The sequence below is a fragment of the Ascaphus truei genome, chromosome 7 (assembly GCF_040206685.1).
Source record: "Ascaphus truei isolate aAscTru1 chromosome 7, aAscTru1.hap1, whole genome shotgun sequence".
NCBI lineage: Eukaryota > Metazoa > Chordata > Amphibia > Anura > Ascaphidae > Ascaphus > Ascaphus truei.
In genome coordinates this window covers 108,097,052-108,116,527 of record NC_134489.1, presented here as the reverse complement: position 1 = coordinate 108,116,527, position 19,476 = coordinate 108,097,052, and the positions used below count along the sequence as shown (strand labels likewise).

General features: G+C 52.5%; 1 protein-coding gene across 31 annotated transcripts in view; it reads left to right on the top strand.

Annotated features, from left to right (window-relative positions):
* LOC142499853 (CLIP-associating protein 1-A) overlaps positions 1–19,476 on the top strand; it is a 209,151-nt gene that overhangs the window by 57,370 nt on the left and 132,305 nt on the right. For 30 of the 31 annotated variants that reach the window (XM_075609814.1, XM_075609813.1, XM_075609811.1 and 27 more), the window contains exons 9-12: positions 15,033–15,188; positions 17,032–17,108; positions 17,796–17,888; positions 18,980–19,125. In XM_075609814.1, the coding sequence (XP_075465929.1) occupies positions 15,033–15,188; positions 17,032–17,108; positions 17,796–17,888; positions 18,980–19,125 (472 nt within the window). Of the gene's footprint in view, positions 1–5,844; positions 5,956–15,032; positions 15,189–17,031; positions 17,109–17,795; positions 17,889–18,979; positions 19,126–19,476 lie in introns of those variants that run through there. The other variant, XM_075609830.1, reaches the window with a different exon arrangement.

Below are 19,476 nucleotides of genomic sequence, written 5' to 3'. Positions count from 1 at the left end.
GATGCCCCAATGCCTGTCCAATTTGACAGATTATTTAGTTAATTTCTATATGGTTTTTCTTCTCATAAATATGTTACACTAGCTGAGAGACCCGGCGTTGCCCGGGATGTAATTTTGGGGGGGCGTACGACAGGGTTAGGCTTCCCCCGCCCCCTTGACAGCTAGGTGGGTGACTGAGTTGACTGAGTGTGTGGGTGACTGGGTGGGTGGGTGACACTTGACTGAGTGGGTGGGTGGGTGACTGAGTGGGTGGGTGACTTTGAGTGGGTGGGTGACTTTGGGTCGGTTTGACTTTGGGTCGGTGGGTGGGTGACTTTGGGTCGGTGGGTGGGTGACTTTGGGTCGGTTTGACTTTGGGTCGGTGGGTGTGTGACTTTGGGTCGGTGGGTGTGTGACTTTGGGTCGGTGGGTGGGTGACTTTGGGTCGGTGGGTGACTTTGGGTCGGTGGTTGGGTGGGTGAGTTGGGTCGGTGGGTGGGTGACTGACTGGGTGGGTGAGTGGGAGACTGACTGGGTGGGTGAGTGGGAGACTGACTGGGTGGGTGACTGGGTGACTGGGTGGGTGGGTGACTGACTGGGTGGGTGACTGACTGGGTGAGTGGGTGAGTGACTGACTGGGTGAGTGGGTGACTGACTGGGTGGGTGAGTGGGTGACTGACTGGGTGGGTGAGTGGGTGACTGACTGGGTGGGTGAGTGGGTGACTGACTGGGTGGGTGAGTGGGTGACTGAGTGGGTGACTGACTGGGTGGGTGAGTGGGTGGGTGAGTGGGTGACTGACTGACTGAATGGGTGGGTGAGTGGGAGACTGACTGGGTGGGTGAGTGGGAGACTGACTGGGTGGGTGAGTGGGAGACTGACTGGGTGGGTGAGTGGGTGACTGGGTGGGTGGGTGACTGACTGGGTGGGTGGGTGAGTGACTGACTGGGTGGGTGAGTGGGTGACTGACTGGGTGGGTGAGTGGGTGACTGACTGGGTGGGTGAGTGGGTGACTGACTGGGTGGGTGAGTGGGTGACTGACTGGGTGGGTGAGTGGGTGGGTGAGTGGGTGACTGAGTGGGTGACTGACTGACTGAATGGGTGGGTGACTGACTGAATGGGTGACTGGGTGACTGAATGGGTGGGTGACTGGGTGACTGAGTGGGTGGGTGACTGAGTGAGTGGGTGACTGAGTGGGTGGGTGGGTGACTGAGTGGGTGGGTGGGTGACTGGGTGACTGACTGAATGGGTGACTGGGTGACTGAATGGGTGGGTGACTGAGTGAGTGGGTGACTGAGTGGGTGGGTGGGTGACTGAGTGGGTGGGTGACTGAGTGGGTGGGTGGGTGACTGGGTGAAAGTGGGTGACTGGGTGAAAGTGACTGGGTGGGTGACTGGGTGGGTGAGTGGGTGGGTGGGTGACTGAGTGAGTGGGTGGGTGACTGAGTGAGTGGGTGGGTGACTAAGTGAGTGAGTGGGTGACTAAGTGAGTGGGTGGGTGACTGAGTGAGTGGGTGGGTGACTAAGTGAGTTTTTGGGTGACTAAGTGAGTGGGTGGGTTACTGAGTGGGTGGGTGACTGAGTGGGTGGGTGACTGAGTGAGTGACTGAGTGGGTGACTGAGTGAGTGGGTGGGTGAAAGTGACTGGGTGGGTGAAAGTGACTGGGTGGGTGAAAGTGACTGGGTGGGTGAAAGTGACTTGAAAGTGACTGGGTGAGTGAAAGTGACTGGGTGGGTGAAAGTGACTGGGTGGGTGAAAGTGACTTTCGGCTGAAAGTAACTTGAAAGTGACTGGGTGGGTGTGTGAAAGTGGGTGGGTGGGTGAAAGTGACTGGGTGGGTGGGTGAAAGTGGGTGGGTGGGTGAAAGTGACTGGGTGGGTGTGTGGGTGAAAGTGACTGGGTGGCTGGGTGTGTGGGTGAAAGTGACTGGGTGGGTGGGTGTGTGGGTGAAAGTGACTGGGTGGGTGGGTGTGTGGGTGAAAGTGACTGGGTGGGTGTGTGGGTGAAAGTGACTGGGTGGGTGGGTGTGTGGGTGAAAGTGACTGGGTGGGTGGGTGGGTGAAAGTGACTGGGTGGGTGAAAGTGACTGGGTGGGTGGGTGTGTGGGTGAAAGTGACATTGTGTGGGTGAAAGTGACTGGGTGGGTGGGTGGGTGTGTGGGTGAAAGTGACTGGGTGGGTGTGTGGGTGAAAGTGACTGGGTGGGTGAAAGTGACTGGGTGGGTGGGTGTGTGGGTGGGAGACGGTGTGTGACTTACCTTGACCCCGTGGCATCTGGCTGGGGCAGGAGGTGAGTTCGGGAAGCTGGGGGGGGGCAAGAGTGGCAGGAGTCCCGCGCCGCGCTTCCCCTCTCCGGTAGCGGCGCACGTGATGGGGAGTCCCGCGCCGCGCTTCCCCTCTCCGGTAGCGGCGCACGTGATGGGGAGTCCCGCGCCGCGCTTCCCCTCTCCGGTAGCGGCGCACGTGATGGGGAGTCCCGCGCCGCTTCCCCTCTCCGGTAGCGGCGCACGTGATGGGGAGTCCCGCGCCGCGCTTCCCCTCTCCGGTAGCGTCACACGTGATGGGGAGTCCCGCGCCGCGCTTCCCCTCTCCGGTAGCGGCGCACGTGAGGGGGAGAGCAGGAGGCCCGGGCCGCGCCGCGAGGGGGGAGGAGCCTGGAGTTTGCTGCTGAGCAGCAGGGCCGCGCTTCCTCCACGGCGCACGGTGAGGGTGATGGTGCGGCTGGGGATGTTGCGGAGCGTGGGGATTTGGGTGAGGTGGGGAGGGGGGAGAGAGTGAGGGGCACCGGGAGAGGAGGGGCACCGGGAGAGGAGGGGGGGGGGTGTGGAAGGTGAGCTGCGGTCCAACTGACGGGGGAGAGTGTGTGTCCCTGTGTGTGTGTGTGTCCCTGTGTGTGTGTGTCCCTGTGTGTGTGTGTCCCTGTGTGTGTCCCTGTGTGTGTGTGTGTCCCTGTGTGTGTGTGTGTCCCTGTGTGTGTGTGTGTCCCTGTGTGTGTGTGTGTGTCCCTGTGTGTGTGTGTGTCCCTGTGTGTGTGTGTCCCTGTGTGTGTGTGTCCCTGTGTGTGTGTGTGTCCCTGTGTGTGTGTGTGTCCCTGTGTGTGTGTGTCCCTGTGTGTGTGAGTCCCTGTGTGTGTGTGTCCCTGTGTGTCCTTTGGCCCGTCACTCCGCCTCAGGCCAATGAGAGGTGTGCGGGGGCGGACCAAGGGACCAATGGACCAATGAGATTTCCCCTAGGGACACCGGACATCCAGGCAGGCAGGCAGGCAGGCATACAGTGCTTTCACTAATATAGTATAAGATAATGTATCAGAATTAGCCACATTAGCTAAATTTCTTCCCGTACTGTGACATCTGCTCCTTCATATAACATTGAGACGCTGTGATACATTGAAACATCACAAATCAAGGTCACAGTATTTATTTGTGTCATTCCCCAAACTCTGCTGTGACCGCTACGTGTCCATTTAGACCAATTGTACCAGCTCACATGGCACTGACCAGATAAAGCGTCCCTGCAAAATGTTGCCAATAGTGAAAGAGGACCCGCAGCCCGTCCGGGGGTGTCAGAAAAGTATCTCTACAGGTTAAATAACTTGGGGGGGGGGGGGGCAACTCCAGTCCTTCAGCACAGGTGGGGCAGTCGAAGACTGAGACACTGATTGAACCACCTGTGCTGAAGCAGGGATATCCTTAAAACCTGACCTGTTGGTGGCCCTTGAGGACTGGATTGGGCACTCTTGGTTTAGGGTGTTCAGTTCAAAGCGGCACCCACCCAGCAATATAAAGCTCCCCTAAAATGTATTAAAAGAAAATATTATTAGAATACTAATTGTCCTTTGTATGTTCGACACACAATGAATGGTGAGAACGGGTATTCCTTCTACATTTATTAGGACACAAGATTCCAATCATTTGCAGGTACGCCTGTTTTAGGAAGCGAGCATACATGCATTTTTTGGGGGGGGGGGGGGGTTTGTGCCGCACATGAAAGCGGCCTTCACTATAACCCCAACTATTCCTATAAGGAAGATGTAGTGAAACGTGTGCCCTTTAGAACTTTAGGCTGCGGCCACGCTGCCACTGACCACGCTGACCACGCGGTGCTTGGCGAGGTTACTTCTAGCAATTTAAATTTAGACGTCCCCACTCACTCGGTGAGCGCGCGCTCGTGCACACATGCTCACCCACTCTTGGCGCTTAAACAAAAAAAACTGACTTTGAACCACGCTCAGCTTGCCTGCAACGCCCCCCCCCCCCCCCCCCTGCGCGCTTGCGAAATAGCACAGGCAGCCGTCGCTCATGTTTGGAGAGCTGGTGACGTCACCGCTCTCCAAACATGAGCGCTGTCAGCGCCAGCGTGGCCGCAGCCTTATTGGGTATAGTCAAACACATGCTAAATAGCAACAATGATAAATTTATTAGTTGTATTTAGGATTCATATACGTCAAGTAACAGGCAGCTGTGTGCTGCCATTTTTCTTGTCATATACTTTAATATAGATGAGCTAAAAACAAACATGAAAAGTTGGCATTCTCTGTTTCATTGTATTTATACTGTGTGGTGTCTGGGCCTAAAAAGAAAATATATTAAACTTCAGAACGTAATTTATGTACATTATATTTCACCAGGAAGGATATATTGAAATATTGATCTTGTTTTTCTTGTAACTCCTTGGGTAAAAAACATTCCTCACCATATGTTACTAAGTGTGGCGACACCTTTATATATCCGGAAATGGTTTTGTGAGTTTAAGGTGAGCAGATACGTTTTTATTGCACATTATGTTCCAGATCCCCTCATTCAGCCTTGATGGGGTGATGAATGAGTTAAATAATCCCGTGTATAAATTCGGCGCTGTAACTAGAGGTTCTGACAAGACGAGCTCGCAGGCGGCTTTTATTTGGGAAGAGGGAGGCAGTTGCTTGTCAGTTTTTGCTTGGTTACACAGAGCTCCTGTAAGAGGGAGGGAGGGGGGAGCGAGCTCACTGGGAGAGGGGGGGGGGGAGCGAGCTCACTGGGAGAGGGAGGTAGGGGGGAGCGAGCTCACTGGGAGAGGGAGGGGGGGGAGCGAGCTCACTGGGAGAGGGAGGGGGGGAGCGATCTCACTGGGAGAGGGGGGAGCGAGCTCACTGGGAGAGGGGGAGGAGCGAGCTCACTGGGAGAGGGGAGGGGGGAGTGAGCTCACTGGGAGAGGGGAAGGGGGAGCGAGCTCACTGGGAGAGGGGGGGGAGCGAGCTCACTGGGAGAGGGGGGGAGCGAGCTCACTGGGAGAGGGGGGAGAGGGGGGGGAGCAAGCTCACTGGGAGAGGGGGGAGAGGGGGGGGAGCGAGCTCACTGGGAGAGGGGGGGGAGCGAGCTCACTGGGAGAGGGGGGGAGAGAGGGGAGGAGCGAGCTCACTGGGAGAGGGGGGGAGCGAGCTCACTGGGAGGGGGTGGGGAGCGAGCTCATTGGGAGAGGGGGGGAGCGAGCTCACTGGGAGGGGGGGAGCGAGCTCATTGGGAGGGGGGGGAGCTAGCTCACGGAGAGAGGGGGGAGCAAGCTTATTGGGAGGGGGGGGGAGCTAGCTCACTGGGAGAGGGGGGGGAGCAAGCTCACTGGGAGAGGGGGGGGGGAGCAAGCTCACTGGGAGAGGGGGGGAGCTCGCTGCGGGAGGGAAGGGGGGAGCTCGCTACGGGAGGGAAGGGGGGGGGGGCGAGCTCACTGGGAGAGGGGGGTGCGAGCTGAGTGGGGGGGGGGCTTGCTGCGGGAGGGAGTGGGGGGAGCTCGCTGCGGGAGGGAGTGGGGGGAGCTCACTAGGACAGGGAGCTCGCTGCGGGAGGGAGAGGGGGAGGGGGAATGAGCTGACTAGGAGAAGGGGGGGAGCTCGCTGCGGGAGGGAGAGGGAGAGCTCGCTCTGAGTTGCTTGGAAGCATTTGAAGATCTCCTTGTAGAACGCGCTGCGTTGTTTTGCATGTCAGCCAAATATGACGACCGGAGAAGGTAGGCACCCGGTGTTATTTAGATGAAGAACATGGGATTACACACCTATTCTTGTTGTATTTGCCTCGCAGGGTTTCGGTTTGTAATTAGGATTGTGACTTAGTATCTCTATTATAAATTGATTTTAAAGGGCAGTGTGCTGGGGCAGCTCTAAGCCGTTTTCAGCTTTGAAATGGGTCAGAAAATGCCCAGCTCAGCATTGAGACTTCCGGCAGCTTCTCTAATGAACATAGGGGCATAGCTTCATAGGAAAACAGCGTCTCGGTTTGTTGCTTAAAGTGGTGATATTTCCGTTATCAATAGTAATTTCACCTAATACCCGAGATATATTTGCTGCGGTTTAGGTAAGTGCATGCAATTGATATTTTTTGTGTTTTATGACATTCTACAACCCCAAATACACTGAGATACCTGTCCAGGTGAGCGTACAATCCAGTACTTGCACTAAATATGTTTGTAATATATGAATAGGTTTCACAGAGCTGCTGCCATCCCGCACTGCACACCCCGCACTGCACACCCCGCACTGCACACCCCGCACTGCACATCCCGCACTGCACATCCCGCACCCCGCATTACACATCCCGCACATCCCGCACTGCACATCCCGCACCGCACATCCCGCACTGCACACTACACATCCCGCACTGCACATCCCGCACACCCCGCACTGCACACCCCGCACTGCACACCCCGCACTGCACATCCCGCACTGCACATCCCGCACTGCACATCCCGCACTGCACATCCCGCACTGCACATCCCGCACTACACATCCCGCACATCCCGCACTGCACATCCCGCACTGCACATCCCGCACTGCACATCCCGCACATCCCGCACTGCACACCCCGCACTGCACACCCCGCACTGCACATCCCGCACATCCCGCACTGCACACCCCGCACTGCACACCCCGCACTGCACACCCCGCACTGCACACCCCGCACTGCACACCCCGCACTGCACACCCCGCACTGCACACCCCGCACACCCCGCACATCCCGCACATCCCGCACTGCACAGCCCGCACTGCACAGCCCGCACTGCACAGCCCGCACTGCACATCCCGCACTGCACATCCCGCACTGCACATCCCGCACATCCCGCACTGCACATCCCGCACTGCACATCCCGCACATCCCGCACTGCACATCCCGCACATCCCGCACTGCACATCCCGCACACTACACATCCCGCACTGCACATCCCGCACACTACACATCCCGCACTGCACATCCCGCACTGCACACTACACATCCCGCACTGCACACTGCACATCCCGCACTGCACATCCCGCACTGCACACTGCACATCCCGCACTGCACATCCCGCACATCCCGCACTGCACATCCCGCACTGCACATCCCGCACATCCCGCACTGCACATCCCGCACATCCCGCACATCCCGCACTGCACATCCCGCACTGCACATCCCGCACATCCCGCACATCCCGCACTGCACATCCCGCACATCCCGCACTGCACATCCCGCACATCCCGCACTGCACATCGCGCACTGCACATCCCGCACATCGCGCACTGCACATCCCGCACATCGCGCACTGCACATCCCGCACATCGCGCACTGCACATCCCGCACATCGCGCACTGCACATCCCGCACTGCACGTCCCGCACTGCACATCCCGCACTGCACATCCCGCACGTCCCGCACTGCACGTCCCGCACGTTGCGCATCCCGCACTGCGCATCCAGCACGTCCCGCACTGCACATCCCGCACGTCCCGCACTGCACGTCCCGCACTGCACGTCCCGCACTGCACGTCCCGCACTGCACGTCCCGCACTGCACGTCCCGCACTGCACGTCCCGCACTGCACATCCCGCACTGCACATCCCGCACATCCCGCACTGCACGTCCCGCACTGCACATCCCGCACTGCACATCCCGCACGTCCCGCACTGCACGTCCCGCACTGCACATCCCGCACTGCACATCCCGCACGTCCCGCACTGCACGTCCCGCACGTTGCGCATCCCGCACTGCGCATCCAGCACGTCCCGCACTGCACGTCCCGCACTGCACGTCCCGCACTGCACGTCCCGCACTGCACGTCCCGCACTGCACGTCCCGCACTGCACGTCCCGCACATCCCGCACATCCCGCACTGCACGTCCCGCACTGCACGTCCCGCACATCCCGCACTGCACGTCCCGCACTGCACGTCCCGCACATCCCGCACTGCACGTCCCGCACATCCCGCACTGCACATCCCGCACATCCCGCACTGCACATCCCGCACTGCACATCCCGCACTGCACACCCCGCACTGCACATCCCGCGCATCCCGCACTGCACATCCCGCACATCCCGCACTGCACGTCCCGCACTGCACATCCCGCACTGCACATCCCGCACATCCCGCACTGCACGTCCCGCACATCCCGCACATCCCGCACTGCACGTCCCGCACATCCCGCACTGCACGTCCCGCACATCCCGCACTGCACATCCCGCACATCCCGCACTGCACATCCCGCACTGCACATCCCGCACTGCACATCCCGCACTGCACATCCCGCACTGCACACCCCGCACTGCACATCTCGCGCATCCCGCACTGCACATCCCGCACTGCACGTCCCGCACTGCACATCCCGCACTGCACATCCCGCACATCCCGCACTGCACGTCCCGCACATCCCGCACTGCACGTCCCGCACTGCACATCCCGCACTGCACATCCCGCACATCCCGCACTGCACGTCCCGCACTGCACATCCCGCACTGCACATCCCGCACATCCCGCACTGCACATCCCGCACTGCACATCCCGCACATCCCGCACTGCACATCCCGCACATCCCGCACCGCACATCCCGCACATCCCGCACACTGCACATCCCGCACATCCCGCACACTGCACATCCCGCACATCCCGCACACTGCACATCCCGCACATCCCGCACACTGCACATCCCGCACATCCCGCACACTGCACATCCCGCACACTGCACACTGCACATCCCGCACACTGCACATCCCGCACACTGCACATCCCGCACACTGCACATCCCGCACACTGCACATCCCGCACACTGCACATCCCGCACACTGCACATCCCGCACACTGCACATCCCGCACACTGCACATCCCGCACACTGCACATCCCGCACACTGCACATCCCGCACACTGCACATCCCGCACACTGCACATCCCACACACTGCACATCCCACACACCGCACAACCCACACCGCACATTGGGCACAATGTTATTTAGCAAGTGATGCTGAGAACAAAGTGATAGATTGTGACTCAGTAGAAGCCTCACTGTTATAATGTAACCCGCTTCTCTACCTGTACACTGTTATAATATTACCCGCTTCTCTACCTGTACACTGTTATAATATTACCCGCTTCTCTACCTGTACACTGTTCTAATATTACCCGCTTCTCTTTCTGTACACTGTGCTAATATTACCTGCTTCTCTCTCTGTACACTGTTATAATATTACCCGCTTCTCTACCTGTTTACTGTTCTAATATTACCCGCTTCTCTCTCTGTACACTGTTCTAATATTACCTGCTTCTCTCTCTGTACACTGTTCTAATGTTACCCGCTTCTCTATCTGTACACTGTTATAATATTACCCGCTTCTCTATCTGTACACTGTTATAATATTACCCGCTTCTCTATCTGTACACGGTTATAATGTTACCCGCTTCTCTACCTGTACACTGTTATAATATTACCCGCTTCTCTACCTGTACACTGTTATAATGTTACCCGCTTCTCTATCTGTACACGGTTATAATGTTACCCGCTTCTCTACCTTGTACACTGTTGTAATATTACCCGCTTCTCTATCTGTACACGGTTATAATGTTACCCGCTTCTCTATCTGTACACTGTTATAATGTTACCCGCTTCTCTATTTGTACACGGTTATAATATTACCTGCTTCTCTACCTGTACACTGTTATAATATTACCCGCTTCTCTATCTGTACACGGTTATAATGTTACCCGCTTCTCTATCTGTACACTGTTATAATATTACCCGCTTCTCTATCTGTACACGGTTCTAATATTACCCGCTTCTCTACCTGTACATTGGTTTCCTTGTTTTGTATTCTGCCGAATGTAGGAATCTAATAAATACACAATTCTAGTTCCTTCCGTCTTGTTTAAGGCCTTTCAGAGGTTGATTGTATGTGCCTCTGAAATGGAGCTGAATCCTAAGGAAATCTTTGTGATGGTTAGAGAACAGGAGGAGCTTGGGTGATAATATTCGTGTGTTGGGGACTTTGAACCATGCTGTTTCCCTGTTTGTGTTTTCAGACAGGGCATGTTTAGTCAGTTTGACCTGCCTACTTTTCGCTTCTCGTTTGCACTGCAATGCAGAGCGGTTGTTCTTCCAATGAGCGAGAGACAACTGTTTAGCAGCCTGTATGTGTGCAAACAGCAATAACACAAAGCTTCTGCCCGTCTCCCTTATTGTGCCTGCTCTGCCTTGGATTGGCACATAGCAAATCTGTTCTGTCACCTGTCATGTTGGCAGAGCATAGATATACATCACAGGATGCAGAAACCAGCCATGCAGGGTGTTATGAATGACAGGCCACACAGGAGTAATGTAAATCATATGCGTTGGTGCTTTGGTGAAACCTGCACTGTTGCTGCAAACTCTGCAAATTGCTGCCTCCCAATATGTATGGAAGAAAGAACTTCTCCTCTGCCTTCACAGAAGCCCAAAGTGGCATGAACGCGGTGTCCATACACAGGAAGGTTTTAATTCGTCCTCTGCTACTAATTGCCCCACCAAGACACCTGCTCTCCCTGCGCCACTGAATATTGTGCGCTCCTTGAGTAGGGACTTGTTGTGCTTCTATTATTCTAGCTCTAGTGCTGCATGCATTTGTAGTTCTATAACAGGGGTGGGCACTCCAGTCCTCAAGAGCCACTAACAGGTCAGGTTTTCAGGATATCTCTGCTTCAGCACAGGTAATCAGTGGCTCAGTCTTTGACTGCACCAGCTGTGCTGAAGCAGGGATACCCTGAAAATCTGACCTGTTGGTGGCCCTTGAGGACTGGAGTTGGCCGCTCCTATTCTATATGTACCCATATTATTTGAAAGGGTTTAACCCTTTGGGTGCCCCAGGATGTAGCTACTGGGTCTGGCTCTCCAAGGGCCCCAGAATATGTCTACGTTATAATCCGCGCGCTCATTATTGTAGGGGATCTTGCGTTGAGCGCAGAGCGCGATCTTGCAGGAAGAGGAACAGTGACAGGGCCTTGGCACTCAGTTAAGGCTGCTGTATGTCACGCTCGCTCTCATGAACGTACTGTAATAAGAAGCAGTATGGAGTATATTCTGTTCTGACACTCGGGACACATCCTTTTCTCCCGAGGATGATAGCTTCCTCCGTCCCGTAGCAGTCAGATTTCAGAGACTCTGTGTAAAAAAAAAAGGGCATTTTAATGGAAAAATAGCAGATTTTCAGTTCCAATGTCTGAGATGCAAAGACTAAAATCTGTGGCACTGACGCGGTGACACAACAGAAAATCAGTGGGAGCTTACGTGGCTCCTTCCAATAATTACTACGTGTAATCAGCTGTGCCCTGTCACGTTACCTCTGAGCCCTTTCACATGTGAACATCGGATGGGGACAGCAGGTCCCAAACTCGCTTTGTGCATCTTTATCAAGTAATGCGTGCTGGCAACTTCATTATTCATAACTAAGCAGCAGATGCATTCAGAACGGGATAACGGCCTAAATATCATTGTGATTGCTGTCACATTCCCAGCTGAACATCTCTTGAGATATTACTTTTAATTGCCAATTACTTGGCTGCTGTAAGTTATTTCCCTAAGCAACGTTCAGAAAAGATTTAGACCAGCATGAAAAGACCCAGAAGCTTCCTGTCCCTTCGCTCCTTTTATTTCAATGCGTGTGAAAGGCGGTGCTGCATGTCATTTCCCAGAATCCCTTGCTGCAGTGGAAGTGCTGTGTGCTGGGTGATAATGGGGAAAGGCAGGGTTGCAGACCTGTCTAAGACATGCAAACGGGCACACAGTAATATTTCCATTTGCTATGTGCTTTGCAGTGGAGGGTTTCTGTCACTTTTTTACCCACCATAACTTAACTAAGTGTGGTAAACCCCATCCTCATTGCTTCATTTTTGCATAGCCGGTATAACCAACCTCACACCGATGAGACCCATCAATGTCGAAACGGATGTTTGGTTTTCCTTACTAGGTGACTATGTAAGGGAAAGGTCCCTGACAAGGGGAAAAAAAACCCCAATGGAAGGTTTATACAGAATAACAAAATGTAATGTATGGTTTTTGTATTATGAGGCTGTTAGTTTTTTTTTTGTGGTTTTGAAAAGTTTTGTATACTGTATGTTGTAATGGCTTGAATAAAAACTTTAAAAAGAAAAAAAAAAGAAAAAAATGTCGAAACGGCTGTCTGTGGGTGGGTTTACTGACTATGCATCTTAACCCTGGCTGTGCTCAAAGCTGTGACCATGCAGCAAGCTTAAGCCTGTAGGGAACCATGTTAAAAATGGTTTTGAAGCAAAAGGTGGCACTGTGGGCTCATTTGCATGTCATTTCCCAGAATCCCTTGCTGCAGTGGAAATGCTGTTGCTGGGTGATAATGGTGAAAGGCGGGGTTGCAGACCTGCCTAAGACATGCGAATGAGCATACAGTTATATTTCCATTTTATATATATACTAGCTGAGAGCCCCGGCGTTGCCCGGGATGTTTGTGGTGTGGGTGTGGCATTTGGGTGGGGAGTGGTTCACGCGGCCCATGTGCGGTGGTAGTGCTGCTGTGGCTGTACTGATGGTGATTGTATCGGTGTGCTGATTTGGGAGGGTTTGGTGCTGATGTGGGGGTGCGGATGTGGGTGTGCCGATGGGGGAGGTGCAAAGGTGGCGATGTGTGGGTGCTGATGGTGTTGATGGGGGCTGGGAATGGTGGGGAGCCGAGAATGCCAGTGTGCTGGGGGGGCATGGGATACCGGTGTGCTGATGTGGTGGTGCTGGGGTGTGTGTGTGTATACATGTTTGTGTGTATACATTGTATGTGTGTGTGTGTATACATGTGTGTGTGTGTATGTGTACGTGTGTGTGTATACACGTGTGTGTGTATGTGTATACACGTGTGTGTGTATACACGTGTGTGTATACACGTATGTGTGTGTATACACATGTGTGTGTATACACGTGTGTGTATACACGTGTGTGTGTGTGTATACACGTGTGTGTGTATACACATGTGTGTGTGTATACATTGTGTGTATGTATATATTGTGTGTGTGTATACGTGTGTGTGTGTATACACATGTGTGTATACACGTGTATACATGTTTGTGTGTGTGTATACATGTTTGTGTGTATACATTGTATGTGTGTGTGTGTGTGTGTGTGTGTGTGTGTGTGTGTACATTTGTGTGTGTGTACACATGTTTGTGTGTGTATACACATGTGTGTGTGGGTGTATACGTGTGTGTGTGTATACATGTGTGTGTGTATACATGTGTATGTGTGTATACACATGTGTGTGTGTGTATACGTGTGTGTGTGTATACATGTGTGTGTATATACATGTGTGTGTATATACATGTGTGTGTATATACATGTGTGTGTTTATACATGTGTGTGTATATACACATGTGTGTACACATGTGTGTGTGTGTACACATGTATGTGTGTGTACACATGTGTGTGTGTACACGTGGTCCCTGTGTGTCCTTTGGGCCGTCACTCCGCCTCAGGCCAATGAGAGGTGTGCGGGGGCGGCCCAATGGACCAATGAGATTTCCCCTAGGGACACCGGACATCCAGCAGGCAGGCAGGCTGGCATGCATGCAGGCAGGCAGGCAAACATACAGTGCTTTCACTAATATAGTATAAGATATATATATATATATATATATATATATATAATATTCATATTAATATACCTTAGGTACAGCAAGCCCTATCCATGGCCATTTGTTGCCTGGACTCCAGAAACAAAGCTGTGCGTACATCTGTATGTATTTCCTTTATTTATTTTTGGTGTTATTTAAACCCTTGGGTCTCTTGGTGCAGGACCACCACTGTCTGTCCTCAGTGAGTCATCCCCCAAACCCCCCACCCTGCCCTGTTCAGGAGATATTCTTCTCCAACACTCCTTTTATCTTAGAGCTTTAATTGGTCTGTTCTAAACTGTGACCTACGGCTGCTAACATGTAGGAAGCTGTCATCTTTTAAAATAAAATGTGTAATGGGGAGGTCTGGGGGTGATACCCCATCACGGTCCTACACCACGAGACCGCCTGGTTTAGAAAATCTGCAAAATGTCAATAAATCAGTAAATTAAGTAATATAAAATTGTTTGGGGGGGGGGGGGGGGTGTGACAGGAGGGATTACTGCTCTATTTGACATTGCAAGAGAACAAAGATGTGAATTATTCATGTAATTTGTTAGGGGGATAACAGAGCAGAAAGTACCAGCATGTTCGTCACTGGTGCCCTGTAATCTGAATCTATGATTGTGGCAGGAAAGGGGTTAACCTGCAGTGTGCCCATAAGGCATTCCCCAAGCAAAAGACCATGTTTTTGCTCATGCCAGGGCTAATTGGAAGGGCCGCAATCAGTGGCATGTGACCAGTCAGAGTAATGTCCCCTCTGTACTGGCAATCACCCGAGCCCAAAGCCAGGAGGCCCTCGCACCCTGCTGCCTAGCACATTAATGCACCAATTGGGTTAACATTGTAATGCCATGCAGTGTACTCTTATTTTTATTTGTATTTACCTCCTGTCACAGAAAGGGTTGCAGTTCTATATTTTCTGTTCCTAAGTAATGAACTGTAACCTTCAGAAATGAAACGGTGACGATTAATATGCCTCTACTGTGATTATTCTTTACATGAAATACTTGCATGGAAAGCAGGGCTTCAGGAACAGTCATTTTGTAAGATTATTAACCCTGTACTGTTAGAGGGTCTGCAACACGGAAGGGGTAAGTGAGGGGTTAATGCTCACATCTAATCACTGCACAGGCATACACATTACTGATGGTCATTGTAGTTACAAACTGTGTGTTTCTCTGCAGATAAAAACTTTGATGATGAAGACTCGGTTGACGGTAACAGACCCTCATCTGCCAGCTCGTCCACATCGTCCAAAGCGCCTCCTCCCGCCCGCAGAGTGGTCAGCGTGGCACCCACCCGCAGGCCAGGCACTACCACCCTTAGCACCAAGGCAGGAGGCGAGTATATGAGTGAATGAGTGATGTGTAGTGGCGCTGTCCAGGGACAGAATGGCAGAACACAAGCACTGGATCAGATAATGCAGTGTAACCAACAAGTGTGTGTGTGTGTGTGTGTGTGTGTGTGTATATGTGTGTGTGTGTGTATATGTGTGTATATGTGTGTATATGTGTGTATATGTGTGTGTGTGTGTGTGTGTGTGTCTGTATGTATATATGTGTGTGTGTGTCTGTCTCCTTCCTCCTCTTCCCCCCTTCCATTCATTCCCTCCATTCTCTCCTCCCATTCATTCCCTCCATTCTCCCCTCCCATCCATTCTCTCCCTCCCCCCCTCTTCCCTCCATTTTCTCCCACACACCCTTCCCTCCATTCTCTCCTTCCCCTCCATCCATCCATTCTCTCTCCGCTCATCCGATACTGTCTCTCTCTCCCCATTCTGTGTCTGTCTTTCTCCCCATTCTGTGTCTCTCTCTCTCCCCCCATTCTGTCTGTCTCTCCCCCTATTCTGTGTCTGTCTCTCTCTCCCCCCATTCTGTGTCTGTCTCTCTCTCCCCCCCCATTCTGTGTCTGTCTCTCTCTCCCCCCCATTCTGTGTCTGTCTCTCTCTGCCCCCCATTCTGTGTCTGTCTCTCTCTCCCCCCCATTCTGTGTCTGTCTCTCTCTCCCCCCCATTCAGTGTCTGTCTCTCTCTCCCCCCCATTCTGTGTCTGTCTCTCTCTCCCCCCATTCTGTGTCTGTCTCTCTCTCCCCCCCATTCTGTGTCTGTCTCTCTCTCCCCCCCCATTCTGTGTCTGTCTCTCTTTCCCCCCCATTCTGTGTCTGTCTCTCTCTCCCCCCCATTCTGTGTCTGTCTCTCTCTCCCCCCCATTCTGTGTCTGTCTCTCTCTCCCCCCCATTCTGTGCCTGTCTCTCTCTCCCCCCCATTCTGTGTCTGTCTCTCTCTCCCCCCCATTCTGTGTCTGTCTCTCTCTCCCCCCCATTCTGTGTCTGTCTCTCTCTCCCCCCCATTCTGTGTCTGTCTCTCTCTCCCCCCCATTCAGTGTCTGTCTCTCTCTCCCCCCCATTCTGTGTCTGTCTCTCTTTCCCCCCCATTCTGTGTCTGTCTCTCTCTCCCCCCCCATTCTGTGTCTGTCTCTCTCTCCCCCCCATTCAGTGTCTGTCTCTCTCTCCCCCCCATTCTGTGTCTGTCTCTCTCTCCCCCCCATTCTGTGTCTGTCTCTCTCTCCCCCCCCATTCTGTGTCTGTCTCTCTCTCCCCCCCATTCTGTGTCTGTCTCTCTCTCCCCCCCATTCTGTGTCTGTCTCTCTCTCCCCCCCATTCTGTGTCTGTCTCTCTCTCCCCCCCATTCTGTGTCTGTCTCTCTCTAGTGTAGATAAACGTATGGTATTGGCTACTAGTTAAAATGTGATATGTGTGTGTGTAATATGTGTGTGTGTGTAATATGTGTGTGTGTGTGTGTGTGAATTCTAACTTTGTGACTATTACATCATCCATCAGAGCCATTGTATTACCTCTCAGTGGAGCTGCAAACAGGCTTGTTATGTTACCGGGATTGGAATGGTGCCCCAAGCCTTAAGGGGGTTTCAATCTGCAAAGTAAAGTAATACCCTTAATACAAGCTAAGAGATTTACCCGCAGTTTCCGGCTCCATCACGTCTGCTTGCACCGCCTTGTAATACCCTCACAATTCATCTGTTTGCTTCCAGGTAGCAGGGATAAGAACCAGAACAGAAATCCACACACCCCACAGGGCTGTGGTGGCGGAAATGGTTTCCCTGTAGCACCCACATTGTTCATAGCTCTTACATTAGATACTTTTATGTTTCTTGTCCTGTACTCCAGGGCCCGCTAAGGAAGGCGCAGGCGGCTTAGACGAGGAGGACTTTATCAGAGCGTTTGAAGATGTTCCAACCATCCAGGTAAAGCGTCACTAGTCACCCCCCAGCAATCGGTAGTCCTGGCAAATCTGGGGTCTGACCTGTTAAGGGGCAATAGCTTGATCTCTGTTATTTCTAACCGGAACGGGCACTTCTCTTTGGAAAGGAAATCGCTTTCATTATTAACATATGTTGATTTATTATCTGGAGCGTCCCACAGACATTGCAGAGTTTGAAAAGATATGAACAAAATCTAGAAGTGGGGATCTGAGAGCCTGAAGTAGTGACTACAAAGTGAGGATAAATGGGAACACAATGACACAATGAGTGTTGCTTTTGATAAACACTGAAATAATGATTAAACAAAACCGTGACAATGGATAGTGGACGGTGATTCCTGCAGGGGATCAGAGGGAATCCGCTGTGCGCTTCAATCTTCTCCCTCAGGCGCCTTACTTTGTATTCACTATTTCACTTAATAGAGGGTTTTTAGTGCTCCGCTTTTAGTTTCTGTTCATATCCTGATTCTAGTCCCTTACGTCACTATTTATATCACTTCACATTCACACTTGGTTTGGCACCACACAAACAGCGCCTACATTTTGTGTTTGTTAGTTTGAAAAAAGTAATAGGAAAAGTTATAATTCAAAGATATACATATTTTTAGGGGTTGTGTTCCGTATCCAATATTGATTGTTTGTTACCCTCCTCCCCCCCCCCCCCATCTAGATCTATTCAAGCAGAGATCTTGAAGAGTCGATCAACAAAATCCGCGAGATCTTATCAGACGATAAGCACGACTGGGAGCACAGGATCATTGCTGTAAGGAAACATGTCGCTTCTGCCTCCAGCAAAATTCAACATGTCTCCAAACTGCAGCAGGGATTGTTACCAGCAGGACGTGGGCAAGCGAGACATATTAAAGAGACATCTAGCACTAGATTGTACATTAGATGTGCAAGCAGGCGGGGGAGGGAGTCTGCAGGCGGGGGAGGGAGTCTGCAGGCGGGGGAGGGAGTCTGCAGGCGGGGGAGGGAGTCTGCAGGCGGGGGAGGGAGTCTGCAGGCGGGGGAGGGAGTCTGCAGGCGGGGGAGGGAGTCTGCAGGCGGGGGAGGGAGTCTGCAGGCGGGGGAGGGAGTCTGCAAGCAGGCGGGGGAGGGAGTCTGTCTTATCTAAGTATAGCAAAAACAAGATTGGTTTAACCCAGGGGTTCTAAGCTCCAGTCTTCAACACCCCCCCCCCCCCCGCACCCCACCAGGGCATGTTTTCAGGATATCCCAGCTTCAGCACAGGTGGCTCAATCAGTCACTGCTTCAAGACAGGTGGGGGCAATCTTCGAGCCACTGATTGAACCACTTCTGTGCTGAAGAAGGGATATACTAAAAACCTGACGTGTTTGGGGGTCTTGAGGACTGGAGTTGAGAGCCCCTGAGTTACCCCTGAGTTACCCCTGAGTTACCCCAGCAATAGAATAGCAGGTATAGGACTGCATGTGATGCAGTGAAATACAATGTTTCTTATTTGATATTTTTGAAGTTCATGGATCACTGTGTAAGTTTCGTTCTAATTTTATTATAATTCCAATGGAGGGGTTAGCGTTATAAGATAATATTTGATATATTAACACACGCTCATTTAAATAGCTTGTTTATAGTGCTATACATATTAGAAACATTCATTACATGACTTGCCCGTCACCCAGGAAAAAAAAAAGCGTTGAAGCTATATGCATGTTATTTTTATTTAAATAATTGTTTTGTTTTTTTTATTTAAATTTTGGATTTGTCCATTTTTTGTGATTTACAAAGAATAAATGAGAGGAGACTTTGCGCTTGATGTTTCGCGCGTGTAAGGCGCCCCGGCCGTACCCGCCCGCGTCCCTTCCTGTGTACATTACTCTCTCGTATTTGCAGCTGAAGAAGATTCGATCTCTGGTTGTGGCCGGTGCTACTGAGTACGACACTTTTTTGCAGCAGCTCCGCCTGCTCGATGGCGCTTTCAAGCACTCCGCCAAGGACCTGCGCTCACAGGTGGTGCGAGAAGCGTGTATCACCCTGGGGTAGGTGAAATGCAGTCCGATCCTGGCAAACTTAATGGGTCACCCCCCTAACAATGAGCCTGCTGTAATATAAAACAGAGCGCATTGCTGAGCACGTCCCAGTTACATCCTGTTTGTATGTAGAGCTGAGAAACAGACTGCAGGAATTGTTCCGTGCACTTTGCTACACGCAATGTTATAATGGCAGCAAAACGTGGCCGATGAGAAGTATACACTTTGAAAATCAAAGGACAACTTTCATATCTTTGGAGGGGTCCAGTGAAGCTGGTCCACGGTCACCCAGAGTCCGGCGTGCCCCCCCCCCCCGCCCCCCCATTTCCTGATTGCCAGACAATTTTGTCCAGTGGGCAA